The sequence below is a fragment of the Hyla sarda genome, chromosome 1 (assembly GCF_029499605.1).
Source record: "Hyla sarda isolate aHylSar1 chromosome 1, aHylSar1.hap1, whole genome shotgun sequence".
In the NCBI taxonomy this organism is placed as follows: domain Eukaryota; kingdom Metazoa; phylum Chordata; class Amphibia; order Anura; family Hylidae; genus Hyla; species Hyla sarda.
Window position 1 is genome coordinate 137,560,070 of NC_079189.1, and position 26,420 is coordinate 137,586,489.

At 44.6% G+C, this 26,420-nt stretch overlaps 1 protein-coding gene across 6 annotated transcripts in view; it reads left to right on the forward strand.

Moving 5' to 3' along the window:
* The first annotated feature begins 21,552 nt into the window (after positions 1 to 21,552).
* Positions 21,553 to 26,420, forward strand: part of CTSO (cathepsin O) — a 41,248-nt gene continuing 36,380 nt past the window's right edge. For 3 of the 6 annotated variants that reach the window (XR_008889582.1, XM_056562068.1, XM_056562060.1), the window contains exon 1: positions 21,553 to 21,918. Coding sequence is in view for 4 of the 6 variants with exons in the window: in XM_056562068.1 (XP_056418043.1) it covers positions 21,574 to 21,918 (345 nt within the window). In the remaining 2 variants the exon portion in view is untranslated. The remainder of the gene's footprint in view (positions 21,919 to 26,420) is intronic. The other 3 variants (XR_008889580.1, XM_056562055.1, XM_056562046.1) reach the window with 1 other exon arrangement.

The following is a 26,420-nucleotide window of genomic DNA, read 5'->3' on the forward strand; positions in this document are numbered from 1 at the left end:
TAAAATGCTCAGAAGAGAAGGAGTCACATTTGGCTTTTGGAAAGCAAATTTTGCTGAAATGGTTTTGGGGGGCATGTCGCATTTAGGAAGCCCCTATGGTGCCAGAACTGCAAAAAAAAAAAAACATGGCATACTATTTTGGAAACTACACCCCTCAAGGAACGTAACAAGTGGTTCAGTGAGCCTTAACACCCCACAGGTGTTTGACAAATTTCCGCAAAATTGGACATGAAAAATCAGCCACCCCTGTGCAAATCACCAATTTAGACCTCAAATGTACATGGTGCGCTCTCACTTCTGAGCCATGTTGTGTGCCTGCAGCTCACTTTACACCCACATATGGGGTAGTTCGGTACTCAGGAGAAATTGCATTACAAATTTTGGGGGACTTTTCTTTTCCTTTTACGGCTTGTGAAAATTAAAAGTATGGGGCAACACCAGCATGTTAGTGTAAAAAATTAAATTTTTTCACACTAATATGCTGCTGTAGACCTAACTTTACCTTTCACAAGGGGTAAAAGGAGAAAAAGCCCCCAAAATTTGTAACACAATTTCTCCCGAGTACGGAAATACCCCATATGTGGCACTAAAATGTTGCCTTGAAATACGACAGGGCTCCAAAGCGAGAGAGCGCCATGTGCATTTGAGGCTTATTTTGGGGATTTGCATCCGCCACCAAAATACCTCACAGCAGTGTTTCCCAAACAGGGTGCCTCCAGCTGTTGCAAAACTCCCAGCATGCCTTGACAGTCAGTGGCTGTCCGGCAATACTGGGAGTTGTTGTTTTTCAACAGGTGGAGGCTCTGTTTTGGAAACAGGGGGGGGGGGGACTGTGTAGGGGTATGTGTATATGTAGTGTTTTACTCTTTATTTTATGTAGTGTAGTGTTTTTAGGGTACATTCACACGGGAGGGGATGTACAGTGAGTTTCTCAATGGGATTTTGGGAAATTTGCCGCATCTCAAACTTGTCGGAGAAAACTCGCTGTAAACCCCCTCCCCTGTGAATGTACCCTGTACATTCATATTGGTGGGGGGGAGGGCAAACCTCCAGCTGTTGCAAAACTACAACTCCCAGAATGCACTGACAGACCATACATGCTGGGAGTTGTAGTTATGCAACAGCTGGAGGCACATTGGTTTTCCAACACAGAGTTTGTTACATAACTCAGTGTTTTGTAGCCAGTGTCCCTCCAGCTGTTGCAAAACTAGAACTCCCAGCATGTACAATCTCTCAGTGCACAAGTCTCTCTCTCAGTCTCTCAGTTAGGACACAAACTCTGTTTCACAACCAGTGTGCCTCCAATGTGTACAGGTACTCCCTGGGTCCCTACGTGGTTAAGGACCGGACCAATATTAGTTTTTTTTCCTCCTCTCATTTTAAAACTGATAACTTTTTTATTTTTTCACCTACAGACCCATATGGGGGCTTGTTTTTTGCAGGAACAATTGTAGTTTGTAGTGACATCTTTCATGTTACCATAAATTGTACGGCGCAAGCCAAAAAATATTATTTGTGGGCAAAAATTTATAAGATAACTGCAATTTAGCGCATTTTTGGGGATTTGGTTTCTATACAATGCACGTTATGGTAAAATTTATACATTATCGTTATTCTGTTGGTTAATGCGACTAAAACGATACCCAATTTCTATAGTTTTTCTATTATTGTACTATTTAAAAAAAAATTTTTTAACAAAATTGGTATGCAAACAATTGTCATCTTCTGACCACTGTAAGATTTTTATTTTTCCATATAGAGGGATGTAGAAGGGCTCATTTTTGGTGCCATGATCTATAGTTTTTATATTTTTGTTTTGATGGGACTTTTTGATCGCTTAAAATGGTAACAGTATTTTTGGTGTTTGTTATTTTTTACGTCAACACTATTTATGGTGATTGATTTTATTTTAATAGTTTGGACATATATGCACAGGTGATACCAATCATGTTGATTTTTTTCTTTTTTGTAAAATGGGAAAATATGGGGATTTGATTTTTTATTAGCTTTTTAGAAACTTTTTTTCTCTTTTTTCTTTTACACTGTTTAAGTCCCCTTAGGGTACTTTTATATGCAATCATTACTATGCCTATTGCATAGCATTACACAGTAAGATCAGCAAGCCAGGCTACATTATTAAAGCGGCAATTGGGCAGCAGGAGGCAGGTAAGGGGACCCTCCTCATTTTGGCTCACAGAAGCTCTGCGATCACGTCGTGGGGGTTCCTCAAAAAGGAAGTCCTGGCACACAGCTCGTGGGGGTTCCTTGAGCTCAAGTGAACTGCCGGCATCTTCCACTTCCACTTTAGACATTGTGATTGGCATTGATCATGGCATCTAAAGGGTTAAATGCCAAACAGCAGCGGTATTGCAGCTGCCCGGCATAAGCAATGAGTGTGAGGCTACTGATAGTAGGCAAAACTCACTGCTCTAAAGCGAGCGCAGCTCCTGGATTCAGGGTGTACAGGTATGCCCTTGGTCCTTAAAGAGTTTATCCAGGAATAAAAAACAGGCCTAATTTCTTTCAAAGACCACGCTCCATCTGTCTCCAGGTTTGGTGTGGTTCTGCAGCTCAGTTCCATTGAAGTGAATGGAGCCAAGTTATAATACCAGACAGACAGGCAGCGGTCTTTGAACAAAATTATCTCTGTTTTTCAATTCTTGGATAACCCCTTTAAGTACCAGGATGCAGAGGCTTACCTGTACGTCCTTCATCCATAACAGGTTAAATAAGTTATATATATAAGCTCTCCATGACTGCACAAGGCATCCCAGTTGATTTGTTTCAAAATCAGACCCCCTTAGCCCCCATAAACAGGCTGAGTGAGTAGATCATCTCCACTTAGTAATGTTCAGGAGCGCAGAGTCCAGCAGTATACGGGAGTCCAGGCTCCTGTATGTACATTCCATGGCGTGCTACACCGATAGCTTAGCGTGTTACAGAATGTATTTAAAGCAGCAGGGACCCCAGTTCTGACTCCCTGCTCCTCTACTAAGGCCCCTATCACACTACAGGTATCATCCTGTAAAAAACCTCCGTTATTACTCCCGGCAAAAGTCCTGAAAACGGCCATCAAAAAATCCAATTCATGTCAATGGGATTTTTTGAACATCCTTTTGCATCAAGTGTGTCCGTTTTTACTAATGTCAGTTATTTTTGCCGGCACAAAAGACGGTGCATGCACAAATTTTTGGTCCGGCAAAAAAAAAATGGTGAAAAACCAGACTTAGCAATTTAACATTGAAGTCTATGGGAATTGGATTAAAAAAAAAAACTGATGTAACTGGTAATAACAGATGATAATGGATGATAACGGATGAACAATAAGAAAAAAAAAACATTAAAAATAACGGATGATGGTCATTAATTATCATCCGTTATTACCAGTTATTGCATCTGGGTTTTTTTCAGCCGTTATTGTAAAATAACGGCAGTAAAAAAACAAGTTCATACCTGTAGTGTGAAAGGGGCCTAAACAGGACTTCTGCTTATTGTCATTTTATTATGCACAGTGTGCAGATAAAGTCCTGTGTATTGAATGTGGTGGTAAAGGTAATGGTAAATGTAATGGGAGGGGGGCGGGGGGAGGTACTGCAGGCAGGGTGGGGGTGTAATGTGGGAAGGTCTTCCAGGGGGACCAAAGGGTCATTAATCTATTATGGCATCTATTGGACAAGCTAATCCTCTCTTCAAACCTACAGATGTCATTGATTTTATTTGTCCACTCGAGGATGGTCAGGGGAAGGTCTGCCTCCATTTCAAGGGAACTAGGGCTTTAGCTGCAGCCAAGAGGTGCACTACCAGGTTACACTTGAAGGGTCTGAATGTTGGGGTAGGTAAACTAAGGGCAATGATAAGGTATAGAAACCAATGTATGTAGGTGAGGGGGAGGTCATAGAGAGCAGTATTTAGGGGGCATAGGAAGCAGTATATGTAAGATAGGTAGCAGTGTATAGGGGAAAGAGGGAGAAATATATGTGAAAAAGGGGAGTATAGGAAGCAGTATATGTGAGATAGGGGGCTTTATATAGGGGTATAGGGAGCGGTATATGGGGGGGCAGTGTGTGGAGAGGAGGGCCTATTGAATTGACTTTGCTCTCTATCCAAATATTAACTTCTTGAGGACAAAGCCAATTTACATTTTTGTATTCGTTTTCCCCCCTCTTCCTTTAAGACCCATAACTCTTTATTCTAAGAAAGCCACAATTTAGCTAATTTTAGGGGGGTTATGTTTTTACGCAGTGCACTTTATAGTAAAGCATCACTGCGTGCATTATTCCTGTACTGTGAAATCACTGTGTATTATCTCTGTGCTATGACATCTTTGTGTGCATTATCCCTGTATCTCTGTGCTATGACATCTTTGTGTGCATTATCCCTGTACTGTGACATCACTGTGTGCATTATCCCTGTACTGTGACATCACTGTGTTCATTATCCCTGTACTGTGACATCACTGTGTGTATTATCCCTGTACTGCAACATCATTGTATATTATCTCTGTACTGTGACATCACTGTGTGTATAATCCCTGTACTTTGTGACATCATTGTGTATTAACCCTGTACTGTAGCATCACATCACATTGCACTGAAGGTGCTTAATTAATGTGAATCCCCATCTGTGTTGTGGGAGTGTTCTATCCTTGCTGGCACATGTGTTGCCCCTGGCGGTGGGTGGAGCCCTCCCCCTATATAGAGGGGATGGATTCCTGGGATTGTGTAGTATGACTAAAGCGACTACGTCCGCCAAAATGAGTCTCTCCTTGGTCCATGCTTTCTGTGTTTTATGTTCCTGTCGAAGATTCTACAATAAACAGCAATGTTCTTATCCGATACTGTGGTGCTGGATATCCCTTGTTCCAGTTGTCTTGTGCGTGAAGTCCCCACACATCCGTGCCCACGAGGCAGATTGGTGAGCTGGATACACCATTGCTATACTAGTCTTCTGTTGGGACTGATCCGTCTCTCCCTTTGAAGTGCCTGAGCTAAGTTGGAGGCTTAAATATGTGCACTTGCATCAAGCCGGTAAGCAATGAACGCCAAGCCCGGACGGAACGTATGTCCAAAATGTTCAATATTTCCGACACGAACACACAGTCTGCATGGCACTTAAAGATTCTCATGGAGGAATTGAAGTTAGCCCTGTCTGAGGAGTCAAGAATTTGGTGGGATGTATCAACCCTAAAAAAACATATGTGGAGAGCAATATGGTACCACGGGGTTTATGTATTAGAAAATTCCCCACCACTATCTTTTCTGACCAATTCAGAGCTGATTGGGAGAATTTGCTGACGGAATCTTCAATCAAGTTCATGAACCTGATCATTGCATACGAGTAACAGGCTCTAATTACAGCAGGTGAAAATATCACCGTCTACAATCATCAGTGCAACAAATTGAAAGCCATCCCACCCTCCAAGAAAACTGTCACATCGCCACGTCGTGGCGAAACATGTCGGGGTGTGACAGATTTGTATTTTAATTAGCAAATCCACTGCAGTCCATGCTGAATGATAGCCAATCAATAGGGAACAGGATTTATAGCCCACCCCTGTGGTGCACAGCAGGCGTTAGGTGCTAAGTGTTGGTGGACCTGAAAACAATTTGTGGGTTTAAATATCATCTAAGTGCCACGTACATAAGTGGCTTAATAGAAGAGAGATTATTGCCATCCTCACTCTGGGGAGTATAACTCAGTATCCTCAGTATTCATAACATCAGGACCATATATGTATACCTGAGACCTGAGACTTATTCAAGTCCAATTGCAGTGACCCACTAGTATCGGTTGTCCAATAAATGACCTGTAGGCACATTTAAGACTGTAGTGGAGCTGTGTTTTTAATACTTTTTGTTCCTTACCATTATTATTTGTTGTCACATTAAAAGTTAAGTTTTAAATTTGTGTGACACATGCAATATAGAGGCTTTTTCTAACCCTTTGGGTTAACTGTTGCATATTACAATACCTCTGCATTTGCCATTGGGCCGTAAGGTAGTAGTTTTGGGTGGGGATATGGTAGACCGTAATAATGTTATATATGATGTTGAGGAAGTTGATTCTCCTGCTTACTACACACCCAATGAGGATGTCTCCTGTCGTATGAATGGCAACCTATATGCAGCTGTTGATACTCGGGGTGCGCTCGGGTTCTCTTTTCTCGTAGACCTCGTAGCGCTCCCTGAACTTCAACAGCTGCATAACATAGATGCAAGAGATAATATAACTGAGTTTGCTATATCAAATCCTTCGTTCTATCCTATTATGTCTAGAACACTGATAGAATGCTTCCAGGAAGCGGTTGAACATGAATTAGTAGAATTGTCACAACAGCATATTGTCCGTCGGAAAAATCTCTCCGTACTGGAGAGAAAAGCATTGAAGAACATTGGCGGATAAAGGGGGGGGACGGTAGTGATCCTCGACAAAGGCCTGTATCATGCACTTAATATGAATATGCTTGCTGATTCCAGTACATACAGGCCTTTGCAAGGAGATCCCACCCCACAGTTCAAACAGCTTTTGGAAAATATTGTGGACCTTGGGGTGGCAGATGGACACATCAGCATTAAGCAGGTTGAGTTTATCTTGATAAAATGTCTGGTAGTAATCATCTTCCACTCCCTCCCCAAGGTTCACAAGAATCAATTCCCTCCCCCCCATGAGGCCGATTGTGGCCGGCATCTCATCACTAAACGAAAGATTATGTTCATGGGTAATAACTTACTTCAGCCGCTCATTAATCAGATGCCGGGATACATTAAGGATACGGCCCATGTTCTTTCCATTTGTGAACATATCACATGGAACGACTGTTGTGTGTGGGTAACGGCAGATGTTACATCTCTTTATTCTGTCATTCCTCACACACAGGCTAAGACTGCCTTGACCTGGTTTCTTGAAACCTATTCACATTATACTGAAAGTTTACAAAATTACACCATTCTGGTTGTTGAATACTTGCTCACCCACAATTTTTTCATGTTTGACAATAATTTTTATCTCCAGATCACTGGAGCGTCCATGGGGGAGAAGTTCTCTGACTCTCTCGCTAACATATATATGTGTTGGTGGGAGAGGGAGACACTCTTTGCCCCACTAATTAATTCACCACTTCCATCAGGTGGTATGGCCGCTACATCGACGATCTCATATTTATATGCGAGTCTGATGTAGCGGCCATACAGGATTTTTCAGTTTTTCTTAATCACAATACCATGAATCTCAGCTTCACTGTTGCCCACCAGACACGGACCATGCCATTTTTGGACCTGTTACTGATGGGTGGCAGCACTTTGGGGACCATCACCACGAGAACTTATTGTAAAGATACCGCTGCTAATTCCATTCTCCATGCGGACTTGTGTCACCCACCCCACGTGATAAAAAATTTACCAGTGGGGGAAGATGATACGCGCCCGCCGTAATTGTTCCCGTGATGAGGACTTTGCGTGTGAAGCTGAAAATATTGCCTCGCACCTCAAAGATCGGGCTACAGACCCTGTTTTGTGGATTGGGCGATTCAAATAGCCAAAAAACAACCACGAGATATGCTTCTTAGAGGTGGCATAAAACCTCTTAAGTCTGACAATGGTGACCAGCCTCTCGTTTTCTTCCACGCAGTATAGTGAGGATTTTCCGGCTATACGGAGGATTATTTTGAAGTATATCCCTATGATAAGTGGGGATCCTACCTATGCTAATATATTCCGGAAAGGTATCCGATGTGTTTCTAGAAAGGCTGCCACCATTGCTAGCACTATTTCACCCAGTATTTTCTCCAGTCAGACTTGATCTAAGCCCAATTGGCTTATATGTCCTGGGTCCCACAAATGTGGACATCGCAAATGTATTTACTGTATCACTATGCATGACAGCACGGAATTTGTCTCTACCGCCAATGGCGGCAGATACAAAATTCAGTGATGCATTAACTGCAACACCCCATTTGTTGTGTACCTGGTCACATGTCAGGAATGTGGCATCCAATATGTGGGATGTACGACAAATGCTTTAAAGGTGAGGGTTTGTAAGCATTTGTATGACATCCCACATTTTGGATCCCGACATGTGTCCATAGTCAGCAAACATTGTGCTGACCACCATTGGGGTAGTTTTTCAAGCATTTCTGTTCAGGGGATTGAGCGGGTCAGTATTCCTGTACGTGGGGGTGATCACAAACAAAAATTGCTTGATCGAGAGGTCTTTTGGATACTAAAACTGGGAACTAGATTCCCAGCAGGAATGAACAAAAGACAAGATGTTATCCTGCATTATTAACAATATATTGATTTTCATTTTTTCATTCTTTTTGGCTAGTATTGTGAATTCTCCCACAGAATTGCATGTTTTTCAAGTTGAGAATTATAACAGACCCACCATGATAATACAATATGGCTATTTATTAGTTTTTCTCTTTTCTTTCTTGATCCATGAATTTGTGGAAACTTATTGTTGTGTAGCAGTTTATACAATTTGGGCTACAAGTAACTTCTAGACAGCTCCTTACTCCTTTTTAGATATATGTGCAGGACAAGAGTGGGTTTATTATTGCCCCTTTTTTTTGGATTTTTGATAGATGTTTTTCTCTGCAGTAATTCTTGTTTGCAGAACTCGAGTCCTGCACATATAACTATGGTCTTTTATTTAGTATTTACATAATATTATATTTTTTTGCACTTTTGTGTTTATTATTTTCCATACAACACTTATATGTTGGAGATTTATACTACACATTTTATATTTATTTATTTATATATTTATTTTTTGTTGTTACTCCATCACTATATACAAAAGTCCTTGATACCGGTATTAGGACTCTGTTTCCATAGTAATCTTTTTCCTCCTCTCACTATTATGTGTGATTCCTGCACATTTATGCATAACACCTATACTTACACCAATATTAATATTTTATGCTGTATACAATGCTTGTTGATTTGTAGTGTATAATGTTGCACTGAAGGTGTTTTATTAATGTGAATCCCCATCTGTGTTGTGGGAGTGTTCCATCCTTACCGTCACAGGTGGAGCCCTCCCCCTATATAGAGGTGATGGATTCCTGGGATTGTGTAGTACGACTAAGGCGGCTACATCCCCCAAAATGCGTCACTCCTTGGTCCGTACTTTCTATGTTTTATGTTCTTGTCGATTATTCTACATTCTTATCCTAGACTGTGGTGCTGGATATCCCTTGTTCCAAAGGTAACATCACTGTGTATTATTCCTATACAGTGACATCACTGTGTATTATCCCTATACTGTGATATCACTGTGTATTATCCCTATATTGTGACATCACTGCGTATTATCCCTGTACTGTGACATCACTGCGTATTATCCCTGTACTGTGACATCACTGTGTATTATCCCTGTACTGTGACATCACTGTGTATATTATCCCTGTACTGTGATGTCACTGTATCTATTATCCCTGTACTGTGACATCACTGTGAGTATTATCCCAGGAATGGGACACTACTGTGTACATCACTGTGTGCATTATTTCCATACTGTAACATCGTTGTATATTATCTCTGTACTGTGACATCCCAGTATGCATTATCTCTGTAATGTGACATCACTGTGTATATTATCCCTATACTGTGACATCACTGTTTATATTATACCTGTACTGTGATGTACTGTGATATGTACTGTGTATTATCCCTATAGTAACATAGCAACATAGTTAATAAGGTTGAAAAAAGACCCAAATCTATCAAGTTCAACCTATAACCCTAATGAGTTCCTACTGAGTTGATTCAGAGGAAGGCAAAAAACCCTCATACTAGAGGTAAAAATTCCTTCCCGACTCCAAATATGTCAGAATAAATCCCTGGATCAACGTTCTGTCCCTATAATTCTAGTATACATAACCGGTGATGTTATTATTCTCCAAAAATGCATCCAGACCCCTGCAGAGTACCATAAGACTTAATGTATTTGCAGCCTCAGAATAGAGGACACTCCCAATATTGGATGCGGACACACCCAATAGGGGAGAAAACAATCCTAACAGGGGACAATAGGGGACAAAATCATCCAATAGGGGACAAAACACTCCCAAAAAGGCACAACCAGGCCTATGTGCCGTCCCTACCTTATACACAGGGCTGCCGTCAGGGGGTACAGCCAATACAGCCAGACTCTCAGTGTGCCCTGACCCCTGCTGCACCCCCTGCAGCAGCCCCAGCACAGAAGCAGAAGACAGAAGCTGTTTAAACAGTGGTCTCCTGCTTCTGTACATACGCCAGCCACAAAATTTGCCCCTCTCCTTTCCTGATCCCTCCGTGCCACTTTATTCCCCCTATGCCAAATCATCTCTCCTTTATTACCCCCTGTGCCACATCATTTCCCCTAGATCCCCCCCCTGTGCTATTTCATTACCCCTGTATTACCCTCTGTGCAAATGCATCACCCCCTCTTTGCCACCCCCTGTGCCATTTAATTCCCCCTTTATCCCCCTGTGAGGGGGTGATGAATTTACACAGAGGGTAATAATGGGGGAATTAAATGGAACAGGGGGGAATCAAGGGAAAATAATGTGGCAAAGGGGGGGGGGGGGATAATTTGGCACAAGACATAAGGTGGCACAGGGTATAAAGGGGGATGAAATGATAGGGGGGGGTTGATAAGGGGTGATTAAACGGCACTGGAAGATTCTACTGTGATATGGCTTTTTATCATGTTTTATAGGTAATTACACTCTGGAGTAAGTACAGGACAGTATTCCATCAATCTGGAAGAATTTTGAGCCTTTTTTTTAGGGACATCTCCCAATAGCGGACACTTTTTTATTCCCAGTGAGTGTCCACTATTGGGAGATTCTACTATATTGAGATATCACTGTGGATATTATACCTGTACTGTGACATCACTGCTTATTATCCCTATACTGTGACATCCCTGTGTATGTTATACCTGTACTGTGATTTCACTGTATTTATTATCCCTGTACTGTGACATCACTGTGTGTATTATCCCTGTCCTGTGACATAACTGTGTGTATTATCCCTGTACTGTGACATCCTTGTGTATATTATACCTGTACTGTGATGTCACTGTATCTATTATCCCTGTACTGTGACATCACTCTGTGTATTATCCCTGTACTGTGACATCACTGTGTGTATTATCCCTGTACTGTGACATCACTGTGTATTATCCCTGTACTGTGACATCGCTGTGTGTATTATCCCTGTACTGTGACATCACTGTGTATTATGTGCATTCAGGTAGAAAAAACAGACATGGTCGTACATCTACAATCTTGTATAATGATCTAATTGCTTCTCAGCATAATATCAAAAACTAACAGGTAGTTAGTATACATTTTTGATCAAAAAGTACAAGCCCACTCGCCACGTCAAGACCACCTATTTAGAGTGGGTCCCTAACGTCCCTAGCATAAAATGGCGTAGCACCGGGCAGCGACCACCACCGCCGCGGCACCAGTGCCCACGGGGGGGGGGGGGGGGAACGACCCACTGGCAGAGTGGCCCCAATGCCACTCAAACCAGTCTATGGGCCGCACCCCCCCACAGACACGGCGCCACGGTGGCAACGGATGCCGCACAGCACCACACCAGTGTGAACAAGGTGTTACAGCACACTTATCATGCTCTCCCAGTCAGACTGGGAGGCTGCTAGGAAAGAAATGGCCCTTGTGTAGCTAACTACTACTTATATAGGGTTGGGCTGAGGGGGTGAGGAAGAGTGCAGACACATGTTCAAAAAAAATAAATATAATAAAAAAAGGAGGGGATAGAAAACACAATGTGAATTCAGGTAGAAAAAAGGCATGGTCGCACATCTACAATCTTGTATAATGATCTAATTGCTTCTCAGCATAATATCAAAAACTAACAGGTAGTTAGTATACATTTTTGATCTAAAAGTACAAGCCCACTCGCCACGTCAAGGCCACCTATTTAGAGTGGGTCCCTAACGTCCCTAGCATAAAATGGCGTAGCACCGGGCGGCAACCACCACCGCTGTGGCACCAGTGCCCACGGGGGGGAACGACCCACTGGCAGAGCGGCCCCAATGCCACTCAAACCAGTCTATGGGACGCACCCCCCCCCCACAGACACGGCGCAAAGGTGGCGCAACGGACGCCGCACAGCACCACACCAGTGTGAACAGGGTGCTACAGCTTAATTACCATGCTCTCCCAGTCAGAATGGGAGGCTGCTAGGAAAGAAATGGCCCTTGTGTAGCTAACTACTACTTATATAGGGTTGGGCTGAGGGGTTGGGGAAGAGTGCAGACACATGTTAAAAAAAAAAAAGGAGGGGATGGAAAACACAATGTGAATTCAGGTACAAAAAACAGGCATGGTCGCACATCTACAATCTTGTATAATGATCTAATTGCTTCTCGGCATAATATCAAAAACTAACAGGTAGTTAGTATACATTTTTGATCAAAAAGTACAGACACAGCAACGGATGCCGCACAGCACCACACCAGTGTGAACAAGGTGTTACAGCACACTTACCATGCTCTCCCAGTCAGACTGGGAGGCTGCTAGGAAAGAAACGGCCCTTGTGTGACTAACTACTACTTATATACGGTTGGGCTGAGGGGGTGGGGAAGAGTGCAGACACATGTTCAAACAAAAAAAACAAAAATGTGTATTATCCCTATACTGTGACATCCCTGTGTATATTATACCTGTACTGTGATGTCACTGTATCTATTATCCCTGTACTGTGACATCACTGTGTATTATCCCTGTACTGTGACATCACTGTGTGTATTATCCATACACTGGGACATCATTGTGTATTATCCTTATACTGTGAGATCACTGTGCGTAATAACCCTGTACTGTGACGTCGCTGTGTGCATTATCCCTGTACTCTGACATCACTGTGTATTATCCCTGTATTGTGACATCACTATGTGTATTATGCCTGTACTGTGACATCAGTGTGTGTATTATTCCTGTACTGTGACATCACTATGTGTATTATCCCTGTACTATGACATCACTTTGCATATTATTCTTGCACCGTGACATCACTGTGTGTATTATCCCTGTACTATGACATCACTTTGCATATTATTCTTGCACCGTGACATCACTGTGTGCATTATCCCTGTACTGTGACATCACAATTCGTATTACCGCTGAACTGTAACTTCACTGTGTGTACTATTTCTGTACTGTAACATCACTGTATCTCAGTGTTTCCCAACCTTTTTCGGGTCGGGGCACACCTCGGAAATTTTTTTTTCCTCGGGGCACCGCTACCGAGGTTAACAAGCAAGAAAAAAAAAAAGGAAAAAACGGTAAAAAACGCAATGCACTATATCTATTTATGTAGTTTAAAGTGCTGCTTTATACAGCAACTCACCAATGACGTCTTCTCTAATTTGCATCGTTGCCTTCTCTTCTCCATCTGGTCTGGGCCATCATCACAATTTCTTCCACACACAATTCTTCACCTTTAAACCTGCAAAACAAACCTATTAGGCGCCAAACTTTTTTTTCTTTTTTTTTTTTACATGGGTGACAGAGGGGTGTAGAAGAGTGGACATGGGTGACAGAGGGGTGGACATGGGTGACAGAGGGGTTTAGAGGGGTGTAGAGGAGTGTACAGAGGGGTGTAAAGGAGTGTACATGGGTGACAGGGGTGTAGAGGAGCGTACATGGGTGACAGGGGTGTAGAGGAGTGTACATGGGTGACAGAGGGGTGTAGAGGAGCGTTCAGAGGGGTGTAGAGGAGCGTACATGGGTGACAGGGGTATAGAGGAGCGTACATGGGTGACAGGGGTGTATAGGAGCGTACATGGGTGACAGGGGTGTAGAGGAGTGGACAGATGGGTGTAGAGGAGTGTACATGAGTGACAGAGGGGTGTAGAGGAGTGTACATGAGTGACAGAGGGGTGTAGAGGAGTGTACATGGGTGACAGATGGGTGTACATGGGTGACAGAGGGGTGTAGAGGAGTGTACGTGGGTGACATAGGGGTGTAGAGGAGTGTACATGGGTGACAGAGGGGTGTAGAGGAGTGTACATGGGTGACAGAGGAGTGTACATGGGTGACAGAGGGGTGTAGAGGAGTGTACAGAGGGGTGTAGAGGAGTGTACATGGGTGACAGAGGGGTACAGAGGAGTGTACATGTGTGACAGAGGGGTATAGAGGAGTGTACATGGGTGACAGATGGGTGTACATGGGTGACAGAGGGGTGTAAAGGAGTGTACATGGGTGACAGAGAGGTGTAGAGGAGTGCACATGGGTGACAGAGGGGTGTAGAGGAGTGTTCATGGTGACAGAGGAGTGTACATGGGTGACAGAGGGGTGTAGAGGAGTGTACATGGGTGACAGAGGGGTGTAGAGGAGTGTACATGGGTGACAGAGGGGTGTAGAGGAGTGTACATGGGTGACAGGTGGATGTACATGGGTGACAGAGGGGTATAGAGGAGTGTACATGGGTGACAGAGGGGTATAGAGGAGTGTACATGGGTGACAGATGGGTGTACATGGGTGACAGGGGTGTAAAGGAGTGTACATGGGTGACATAGGGGTGTAGAGGAGTGTACATGGGTGACAGAGGGGTGTAGAGGAGTGTACAGAGGGGTGTAGAGGAGTGTACATGGGTGACAGAGGGGTATAGAGGGGTGTACATGGGTGTAGAGGAGTGTATATGGGTGACAGAGGAGTGTACATGTGTGACAGAGGAGTATAGAGGAGTGTACATGGGTGACAGATGGGTGTACATGGGTGACAGAGGGGTGTAGCGGAGTGTACATGGGTGACAGATGAGTGTAGAGGAGTGTACATGGGTGACAGATGGGTGTAGAGGAGTGTACATGGGTGATAGATGGGTGTACATGGTTGACAGAGGGGTATAGAGGAGTGTACATGGGTGACAGAGGGGTATAGAGGAGTGTACATGGGTGACGGGTATAGAGGAGTGTACCTGAGTGACAGAGGGGTATAGAGGAGTGTACATGGGTGACAGATGGGTGTACATGGGTGACAGAGGGGTGTAGAGGAGTGTACATGGGTGACAGATGGGTGTACATGGGTGACAGAAGGGTGTAGAGGAGTGTACATGGGTGACAGAGGGGTGTAGAGGAGTGTACATGGGTGACAGAGGGGTGTAGAGGAGTGTACATGGGTGACAGAGGAGTGTACATGGGTGACAGAGGGGTGTAGAGGAGTGTACATGGGTGACAGAGGGGTGTAGAGGAGTGTACATGGGTGACAGAGGGGTGTAGAGGAGTGTACATGCGTGACAGAGGGGTGTAGAGGAGTGTACAGAGGGGTCTAGAGGAGTGTACATGGGTGACAGAGGGGTATAGAGGAGTGTACATGGGTGACAGAGGGGTATAGAGGAGTGTACATAGGTGACAGAGGGGTGTTGAGAAGTGTACATGGGTGGCAGAGGGGTGTAGAGGAGTGTACATGGGTGGCAGAGGCATGTAGAGGAGTGTACATGGGTGGCAGAGGGGTGTAGAGGAGTGTACATGGGTGGCAGAGGGGTGTAGAGGAGTGTACATGGGTGAAAGAGGGGTGTAGAGGAGTGTACATGGGTGACAGAGGGGTGTAGAGGAGTGTAAAGAGGGGTGTAGAGGAGTGTACATGGGTGACAGAGGGGTACAGATGGGTGTACATGGGTGACAGAGGGGTGTAGAGGAGTGTACATGGGTGGCAGAGGGGTGTAGAGGAGTGTACATGGGTGGCAGAGGCATGTAGAGAAGTGCACATGGGTGGCAGAGGGGTGTAGAGGAGTGTACATGGGTGGCAGAGGGGTGTAGAGGAGTGTACATGGGTGACAGAGGGGTGTAGAGGAGTGTACATGGGTGACAGAGGGGTGTAGAGGAGTGTACATGGGTGACAGAGGGGTGTAGAGGAGTGTAAAGAGGGGTGTAGAGGAGTGTACATGGGTGACAGAGGGGTACAGAGGAGTGTACATGTGTGACAGAGGGGTATAGAGGAGTGTACATGGGTGACAGATGGGTGTACATGGGTGACAGGGGTGTAAAGGAGTGTACATGGGTGACAGAGGGGGTGTAGAGGAGTGTACAGAGGGGTGTAGAGGAGTGTACATGGGTGACAGAGGGGTATAGAGGGTTGTACATGGGTGTAGAGGAGTGTACATGTGTGACAGGAGTATAGAGGAGTATACATGGGTGACAGATGGGTGTACATGGGTGACAGAGGGGTGTAGCGGAATGTACATAGGTGACAGATGGGTGTAGAGAAGTGTACATGGGTGACAGAGGGGTGTAGAGGAGTGTGACAAACGATGATCCGGCACCAGATATAAGACTTGCAGCTTTATTTTCTCCGTATCAAAATGAACAAACAATACACAGTAAAACCGACTCCCTCCACAGTAATACGCGTTTCAAGCGCATGCGCGCTCTTCCTCAGTGACGTTGTGGGTCTAACAGGTAAGGATTCTTATTTGTACCTAATTTAATTACCCAGCCTACTTTCAGGTTACTTATCAATCCCCGTTAGATCTCACAACTGGGTAGAGACTTTATGTCTTTCAAAACACTCATTTAGATTAAAAAGGAGGTGTTATAAAATAACAACACTGTATTCAACACCTTATGCTTGGCAACACATTAATTTCTATCTATAATGTACAATCAGTAAATTTCTTATTTACTTGTCCGATATGCGTGTTACATCAATAATGGAACAGCAATTCACGTCTTACATTCATGCCGGACGGGGCACGCGTGCCAAGAGTGAACTGCCAGAAGGCTTCCCTGTGTTCCAACCTTTTCCTAATGCATCCTTGCCTTATGTCCAGTTTAACCAACTCAATACCATATATTTTAAATCCTGATATATTGCCACCATGTACTATTTGGAAATGAAGAGAGGCAGCAGATTTATTTCTATTTAGAGGAGTGTACATGGGTGACAGATGGGTGTAGAGGAGTGTACATGGGTGACAGATGCGTGTAGAGGAGTGTACATGGGTGATAGATGGGTGTACATGGGTGACAGAGGGGTATAGAGGAGCGTACATGGGTGACAGAGGGGTATAGAGGAGTGTACATGTGTGACTGGTATAGAGGAGTGTACATGAGTGACAGAGGGGTATAGAGGAGTGTACATGGGTGACAGATGGGTGTACATGGGTGACAGAGGGATGTAGAGGAGTGTACATGGGTGACAGATGGGTGTACATGGGTGACAGAGGGGTGTAGAGGAGTGTACATGGGTGACAAAGGGGTATAGAGGAGTGTACATGGGTGACAGAGGGGTATAGAGGAGTGTACATGGGTGACAGAGGGGTGCAGAAGAGTGTACATGGGTGACAGAGGAGTGCAGAAGAGTGTACATGGGTGACAGGGGTGTAGAGGAGCATACATGGGTGAAAGGGATGTAAAGGAGCGTACATGGGTGACAGGGGTGTAGAGGAGCGTACATGGGTGACAGGGGTGTAGAGGAGTGTACAGAGTGGTGTTGAGGAGTGTACAAAGGGGTGTAGAGGAGTGTACATGGGTGACAGGGGTGTAGAGGAGTGGACAGATGGTTGTAGAGGAGTGGACAGAGGGGTGTAGAGGAGTGGACAGAGAGGTGTAGTTGAGTGTACATGGATGACAGAGGGGTATAGAGGAGTGTACATGGGTGACAGAGGGGTGTTGAGAAGTGTATATGGGTGACAGATGGGTGTACATGGGTGACAGAGGGGTGTAGAGGAGTGTACATGGGTGACAGAGGGGTGTAGAGAAGTGTACATGGGTGACAGAGGGATGTAGAGGAGCGTACATGGGTGACAGGGGTGTAGAGGAGTGTACAGAGTGGTGTTGAGAAGTGTACAAAGGGGTGTAGAGGAGTGTACATGGGTGACAGGGGTGTAGAGGAGTGGACAGATGGTTGTAGAGGAGTGGACAGAGGGGTGTAGAGGAGTGGACAGAGAGGTGTAGTTGAGTGTACATGGATGACAGAGGGGTATAGAGGAGTGTACATGGGTGACAGAGGGGTGTTGAGAAGTGTACATGGGTGACAGATGGTTGTACATGGGTGACAGAGGGGTGTAGAGGAGTGTACATGGGTGACAGAGGGGTGTAGAGAAGTGTACATGGGTGACAGAGGGGTGTAGAGAAGTGTACATGGGTGACAGAGGGGTGTAGAGGAGTGTACAGAGGGGTGTAGGGAGGTGTACATGGGTGACAGAGGGGTGTAGAGAAGTGTACATGGGTGACAGAGGGGTGTAGAGGAGTGTACAGAGGGGTGTAGGGAGGTGTACAAGGGTGATAGATGGGTGTGGAAGAGTGAACATGGGTGACGGGGGCATAGGGGTGACAGAGGGGTGGACAGGGGGTGGACATGGGTGACAGAAGGGTGAACAGGGGAGACAGGGGGTCAGAGGGGTGGACAAGGGGGTAAAAGAGGGACAGGAGTGACAGAGAGGGGTGGACTGGGGTGACAAAAGGACAGATGGGTGAACAGGAGGGTGGACATGGGTGACAGGGTAGACTACGGGGGTAGACAGGGGGGTAAACATGAGTGACAGGGATGGACAGGGGAGTGGACAAGGCAGACATGGATGACAGGAGGGTGGACATGGGTGAGAGGGGAGGTGGACATGGGTGACTGGGATGATAGGTGGGGGGACATGTGTGAGAGGGGGTGGACATGGTTGACATGAAGGTGAACATGGGTGACAGGGAGGGTGGACATGGGTGACTGGGGGGGTGGACATGGGTGACTGGGGGGGTGGACATGGGTGACTGGGGGGGTGGACATGGGTGACAGGGTAGACTGGGGAGTGGAAAGGCAGACATGGATGACAGGAGGGTGGACATGGGTGACGGGGATGATAGGTGGGGGGAAATGTGTGAGAGGGGGTGGACATGAGTGACGGGGGGGTGGACATGGGTGACAGGAAAGTGACATGGGTGACAGGGGGGGTGTGGACATGAGTGACAGGGAGGGTGGACATGGGTGACAGGGGGAGGGTGGACATGGGTGACAGGGGGAGGGTGGACATGGGTGACAGGGGGAGGGTGGACATGGGTGACAGGGGGAGGGTGGACATGGGCGACAGGGGGAGGGTGGACATGGGCGACAGGGGGGGGTGGACATGGGTGACAGAGGGGGGGGGGGGTGGACATGGGTGACAGGGGGGGGTGGACATGGGTGACAGGGGGGATGGACATGGGTGGTGGACATGAGTGACAGGGGGGGTGGACATGGGTGACAGGAGGGTGGACATGGGTGACAGGGGGGGTGGACATGGGTGACAGGAGGGTGGACATGGGTGACAGGGGGGGTGGACATGGGTGACAGGGGGGGTGGACATGGGTGACAGGGGGGGTGGACATGGGTGACAGGGGGGGTGGACATGGGTGACAGGGGGGGTGGACATGGGTGAAAGGGAGGGATTACATGGGTGACGGGGGGGGGTGGACATGGGTGATAAAGATGGACAGGGAGGTGGACAAGGCGGACAGGGCTGACAGGGGGGGGTAGAGGGTGGACCTGGGTGACGGTGGGGGGTTTAGACAGGGTTGAGAAGGTGAACAGAGGGGTAGAAAGGGTACGGTACCTTAAGCAAGCCGGCCCGCGCAGCTTGCAGTTCCACAGCAGGCACGGGAGTCCGGCGCAGGTGCAGCTCGTTCCGCCCCAGGCAGGGACCCATTTTCGGCTCACTGTGCCGTAAGGGAGAGGGGGACGGAGGGAGACGCAGGAGACGGAGGGTGAAAGAGGGGGGTGTGGGGGACACAGGGAACAGAAGAGGAAGGAGGAGGAACACGGGGGATGCGGGAGACGTGGGGACGGAGGGGAACACAGGAAACACAGGAGATGCAGGGGGACGCTGTGCGCGCAATGCGCACGCAGGCTTCCCTTCCCCCCCTGCGCCGTCAGGCCGGGGCGGGACATTTAAAAAAAAAATAATAATAAAAAATAAAAAAATCACGGCAAAATCCCGCGGCACCACGGGCAGTGCTGAACGGCACGCACCGTGGTTGGGAATCACTGCTGTATCTATTATCCCTGTACTGTGACATCACTGTGTATTATCCTTCTATTGTGACATCACTTTGTGCATTATCCCTGTACTGTGACATCACTGTGCGTATTATCCCTGTACTGTGACATCATTGTGAATAATCCCTGTACTGTGACATCACTGCGAATAATCCCTGTTCTGTGACATATCTGTGTGTATTAATCTTGTACTGTGACATCACTGTGTATATTATCCCTGTACTGTGACATCACTGTGTGTATTATTCCTGTATTGTGACATAACTGTGTGAATGATGTCTTTCCTGTGACATCACTGTGTGTATTATGTCTGTACTGTGACATCACTGTGTGTATTATGTCTGTACTGTGACATCACTGTGTATATTATGTCTGTACAGTGATATCACTATGTATATTATCCCTGTATTTTGATGTCCCTTTGTATTATCCCTGTACTCTTAGATCACTGTGCGTATTATCCCTATAACATTACTATGTGCATTATCCCTGTACTGTGACATCACTGTGTATATTATCCCTGTACAGTGACATCACCATGTGTGTATTATCCCTGTACTGTGACATCACTGTGTATATTATCCCTGTATTGTGACATCACTGTGTGTATTATTCCTGTATTGTGACATAACTGTGTGAATGATGTCTTTCCTGTGACATCACTGTGTGTATTATGTCTGTACTGTGACATCACTGTGTGTATTATGTCTGTACAGTGATATTACTATGTATATTATCCCTGTATTGTGATGTCCCTTTGTATTATCCCTGTACTCTTAGATCACTGTGCGTATTATCCCTATGACATTACTATGTGCATTATCCCTGTACTGTGACATCACTGTGTATTATCAGTAATATCACTATGCATATTAACCCTTTACTGTATTGCCAATGTGCAAATCATCCCTGTACAGGGCATGGTTAATATGGATAGTGATGTCACAGAGCAGGGATAATGCGCACATTGATGTCATAGAACAGGGATAATACACACAGTGATGTCACAGTAAAGGGATAACACAGTGATTTCAAAGTACAAAGATAATACACAGTGATGTCACAGTACAGAGATAATACACAGTGATGTCACAGTACAGAGATAATACACAGTGATGTCACAGTACAGGGATAATACACACAGTGATGTCACAGTACAGAGATAATACACAGTGATGTCACAGTACAGAGATAATACACACAGTGATGTCACAGTACAGAGATAATGCACAGTGGTGTCACAGTACAGGGGTAATACACAGTGATGTCACAGTACAGGGATAATACACAGTGATGTCACAGTACAGAGATAATACACAGTGATGTCACAGTACAGAGATAATACACACAGTGATGTCACAGTACAGAGATAATGCACAGTGGTGTCACAGTACAGGGATAATACACAGTGGTGTCACAGTACAGAGATAATACACACAGTGATGTCACAGTACAGGGATAATACACACAGTGATGTCACAGTACATTAGGGAGGTAATATTTCTACAGTTGTCTGGTTTCTATGTAATGACCGAGGTCTACAGGTAGATGGCAGTCACACTTCCATTCCCGAACAAGGAACTAAACAAGTCATGTCTCATATGTTATATCAGAGCAGTCACTTCCTGAATGCTGTTTCCCTGTGTGATAAGGCAGCAGTGAGCGGCATGTCTTGTGTGTATGTTGTGTGCTTTGTGAGTGTGTGTGTACATGTCATCTCCTCACTGCCTGTGTCTATAGAAGAACAGCAGACTCCATGTAAGGGAGACATGTCTATGTGCAGACCCCCAGTGCACAATGACAGCAGCAGCCATGTTCCGGTCCCCGGGATCCCTCACTGCTCCTACAATGATACATTCTTACGCTTCATGGAGACCTGGGGCAAGAAATACCCGGCTGGCAGTCAGCTCTCTCAGGACAGATACCAAGCCTTCCTGGTACTGGTGCATGTCTGTGTCTTGTGTCATGTATACGTCCCATATCCACGAACCTCTCTCTATTCACTGACAGAGGAGTTTGCTAGTAGTGTGGGTGTAGTCCAGCAGGGGGCAGTAATACTGCATGTCTGAACCTAATTCATTAGTTGTTACAGTCACACATTGGGATCATTTTAATATAATTTTTATAGAAATTAGTTTTAATTAGTTAAATTTGGTTTTTATCTTGTCATTTTTTATTTTATTTTTGTTAAAATTAGCAACTTTACATTAAAATTAAAGAGGTACTCCACCCCGAGACACCTTATCCCCTATCCAAAGGATAGGGATAAGAAGTCTGATCACGGGGGTCCCGCCACTGGGGACCCCCGCAATCTCAGCTGCGGCACCCCGCTGTCATCACTGCACAGAGCAAACTCGCTCTGTGCGTAATGACGGGCGATAAAGGGGCTGGAGCATCGTGATATCACCAGCCCGCCCCCTCAATGCAAGTCTATGGGAGATGGCGTGATGGGTATTGAGGGTGTGGGCCGTGACATCACGATGCTCCGGCCCCTGTATCTCCCGTCATTATGCACAGAGAAAGTTTGCTCTGTGCAGTGATGACAGCGGTGTGCCGCAGCCGAGATCACGGGGGTCCCCAGCGTCGGGACCCCGCGATCAGACATCAGTAAAAAAATTGGGTTCCTAATTTGTTTTGTTTTGAGATATATATATATATATATATATATATATATATATATATATATACACATACACACACACACACACATACATATATATGTTCAGGGCATTTATGGTCATGTTATTATTGTTTTATTGTTGGTGTGGGTGGCTTGTTTTCTTTTATTTGTATTTTACTGTATATATATATATATATATATATATATATATATATATATATATAGTAAATTTGTGTAGCCGTATTAGTCCAGTGATGCAGATGCAAATCATAAAATGTTACATTATCTTGTAATACCTTTTTTATTGGACTAACAGCATTTTGTAGAGACAAGCTTTTTTTTTTGATTTGCATCTATATATATATATATATATATATATATATATATATATGCAAAATCAAAATAAGGTTGCAGTATCTTGTAATACCTTTTTTTTATTGGACTAACAGCATTTTGTAGAGAAGCTTTCAGGATTTCCACAAGTCCAAAGCAAATCTAAGCTCACGAGCAGAAGACACAGGTTACATCTCACAAATATGCAGGGGTTAAGACAATAGATGTGGAGAATTCACACTAAGATGGGCCATAAATTGTCCTGTTATGGGAACATAGACTACATAGATAAGGATGAGAAAAAGGGGGGAGGGAGGGGGGAGCAGGGGAGAGAATGTAATTAAGCAGGACAAAGTGAAATGCAAAAGAGATGATCCAAGGTTATAGGAAGTTTTGATAATGCGATAAGAAGCTCAAATCCACATTGGCCCTCATTTACTATTCTAAACCCGACTTGTTTTGTCGTTTTTTTTTGGCGCATCTTTGTCTGCGACATGTCGCAGACATCGTGCGCCAGTCTGCGTCACGATGCTACATTTTTTGCCGACGGACCTGATTTGGATTCTCCCAACCCCGAAAAAGGGGCGTAACCAGACATTTCTGAGCTTTCCCCCGTATTTATAAAGGTTTCCAACCCCAATTTGTTGAATTGTTGAGGATTTTTTCCCGACAACTCAGAGGAGTTGGAAACCAAAACCTACAAAACCCACGTGCGACAAACAGGATGCGACATAATAATAAATATCAGGGGAAAAAAGCAATCGGGTAAGAAAGCAAGATAGACTTACAACCCGATTTTCGAAGTAAATGAGGGCCATTGAGTCCTCGGTTTTGGAATAAAAAAACAGTATCATTTTAGCTTCAAATATCTTTCTCTCGTGTGTTTTTGAAATTCCCTATCAGTATCTTGCCTGTAAGACATTTTGGCCTTCAGACAACTACACAATTTGAAGCAAAAACTGGTCAGCAGAAAAATACCTATAGAAAGGACACAGACAATAGGACCAAACCTCACTGTAAACTCTGCCAACATATCTGCACCAAGAATGAAGCCACCCACAACAACAAGACATATAACATTAGGGGACTATACTCCTGCACATCCCCAAATGTGGTCACATGATACAATGCACCAAGTGTGACATGGGATGCTACATTGGTGAAAACAGCCGGAAACTCAACAAAAGGATGAATCTACACAGACATTCCATCAACCGCCATAAAGAAAAGGACTACTGCACCCCAGTTGGACATCATTTTACGCAATCAAGCCCCTCCATACATGACCTCACAATAAAGATATTGAGAGGGAATTTCAAAACCACATTTGAAGCTAAAATGATACTATTTTTTTATTCCAAAAACAGTGGACTCAATGTGGATTTCAGCTTCTTATCACATTATCAAAAACTTCTTATAACCTGTACTGTATTCTCTTATAACCTGTGCTGTATCATCTCTTTTGTATCCCACTTTGTCCTGCTTAATTACCAGTCTCTCCCCTGCTCCCTCCTCCCTCCCCCTTTTTCTCATCCTTATCTATTAAGTCTTGTTCCTATAGCAGGACAATTTATGGCCCCTCTTAGTGTGAATTCTCCACATCTGTTGTCTTAACCCCTGCATATTTGTGAGATGTAACCTGTGTCTTCTGCTTGTGAGCTTAGATTTGCTATTGACTTGATAAAGGGAGGAATCCCGAAAGCTTGTCTCTGCAAAATTCCGTTAGTCCAATAAAAAAGGTATTACAAGCTACTGCAACTTTTTTTATTTAATTTTGCATCTGCATCACTGGACTAATACGGCTACTCAAATTTAATATAGATATAATAAGTCATGACAGCAAATGTTGGCACCCCTAAAATTTTTCAAGAAAATGAAGTATTTCTCACAGAAAAGGAGTGCAGTAACATATGTTTATTCCCTTTGTGTGTATTGGAACTAAACCAAAAAATGTAAGGAGGAAAAACAAAGCAAATTGGACATAATGTCACACCAAACTCCAAAAATGGTCTGGACAAAATTATTGGCACCCGTAACTTAATATTTGGTTGCACACCCTTTGGAAAAATAACTGAAATCAGTTGCTTCCTGTAACCATCAATAAGCTTCTAACACCTCTCAGCCGGAATGTTGGACCACTCTTCCTTTGCAAACTGCCCCAGGCCTCTCTTATTGGAAGGCGCCTTTTCCCAACAGCAATTTTAAGATCTCTCCACAGGTGTTCAATGGGATTTAGATCTGGACTCATTGCTGGCCACTTCAGAACTCTCCAGCGCTTTGTTGCCATCCATTTCTCGGATTTTTTGAGGTATGTTTGGGGTCATTGTCCTGTTGGAAGACTCAAGATCTCGGACACAAACCCAACTTTCTGACACTGAGCTGTCCAGTGCAACCCAAAATCCGTTGGTAATCCTTAGATTTCATTATGCCTTGCACACATTTTTCGGAAAACAGTAGAATGATGTGCTTTACCAAAAAGCTCTATCTTGGTCTCATCTGTCCACAAGATGTTTTCCCAGAAGGATTTTGGCTTACTCAAGTTAATTTTGGCAAAATGTAGTCTTGCTTTTTTATGTCTCTGTGTCAGCAGTGGGGTCCTCCTGGGTCTCCTGCCATAGCATTTCATTTCATTTAAATGTTGACGGATAGATTGCACTGACACTGATGCTCCCTGTGCCTGCAGGACAGCTTGAATATCTTTGGAACTTGTTTGGGGCTGCTTATCCACCATCCGGACTATCCTTCGTTGACACATTTCATCAGTTTTTCTCTTCTGTCCACGCCCAGGGAGATTAGCTACAGTGCCATGTGATGCAAACTTCTTGATAATGTTGCACACTGTGGACAAAGGCAAATCTAGATCTCTGGAGATGGACTTGTAACCTTGAGATTGTTGATATTTTTCCACAATTTTGATTCTCAAGTCCACAGACAGTTCTCTTCTCCTCTTTCTTTTGTCCATGCTTAATGTGGCACACACAGACATGCAATGCAAAGACTAAGTGAACTTCTCTCCTTTTTATCAGATTTTAGGTGTGATTTTCAATTTCGAAAGGGTGCCATGAATATATATATATATATATATATATATATATATATATATATATATACACACATACAGTACAGACCAAAAGTTTGGAAACGCCTTCTCATTCAGAGTTTTCTTTATTTTCATGACTATGAAAATTGTAGATTCACACTGAAGGCATCAAAACTATGAATTACCACATGTGGAATTATATACATAACAAAAAAGTGTGAAACAACTGAAAATATTTAATATTCTAGGTTCTTCTAAGTAGCCACCTTTTGCTTTGATGACTGCTTTGCACACTCTTGGCATTCTCTTGATGAGCTTCAAGTGGTAGTCACCTGAAATGGTCTTCCAACAGTCTTGAAGGAGTTCCCAGAGATGCTTCGCACTTGTTGGCCCTTTTGCCTTCACTCTGCGGTCCAGCTCACCCCAAACCATCTCGATTGGGTTCA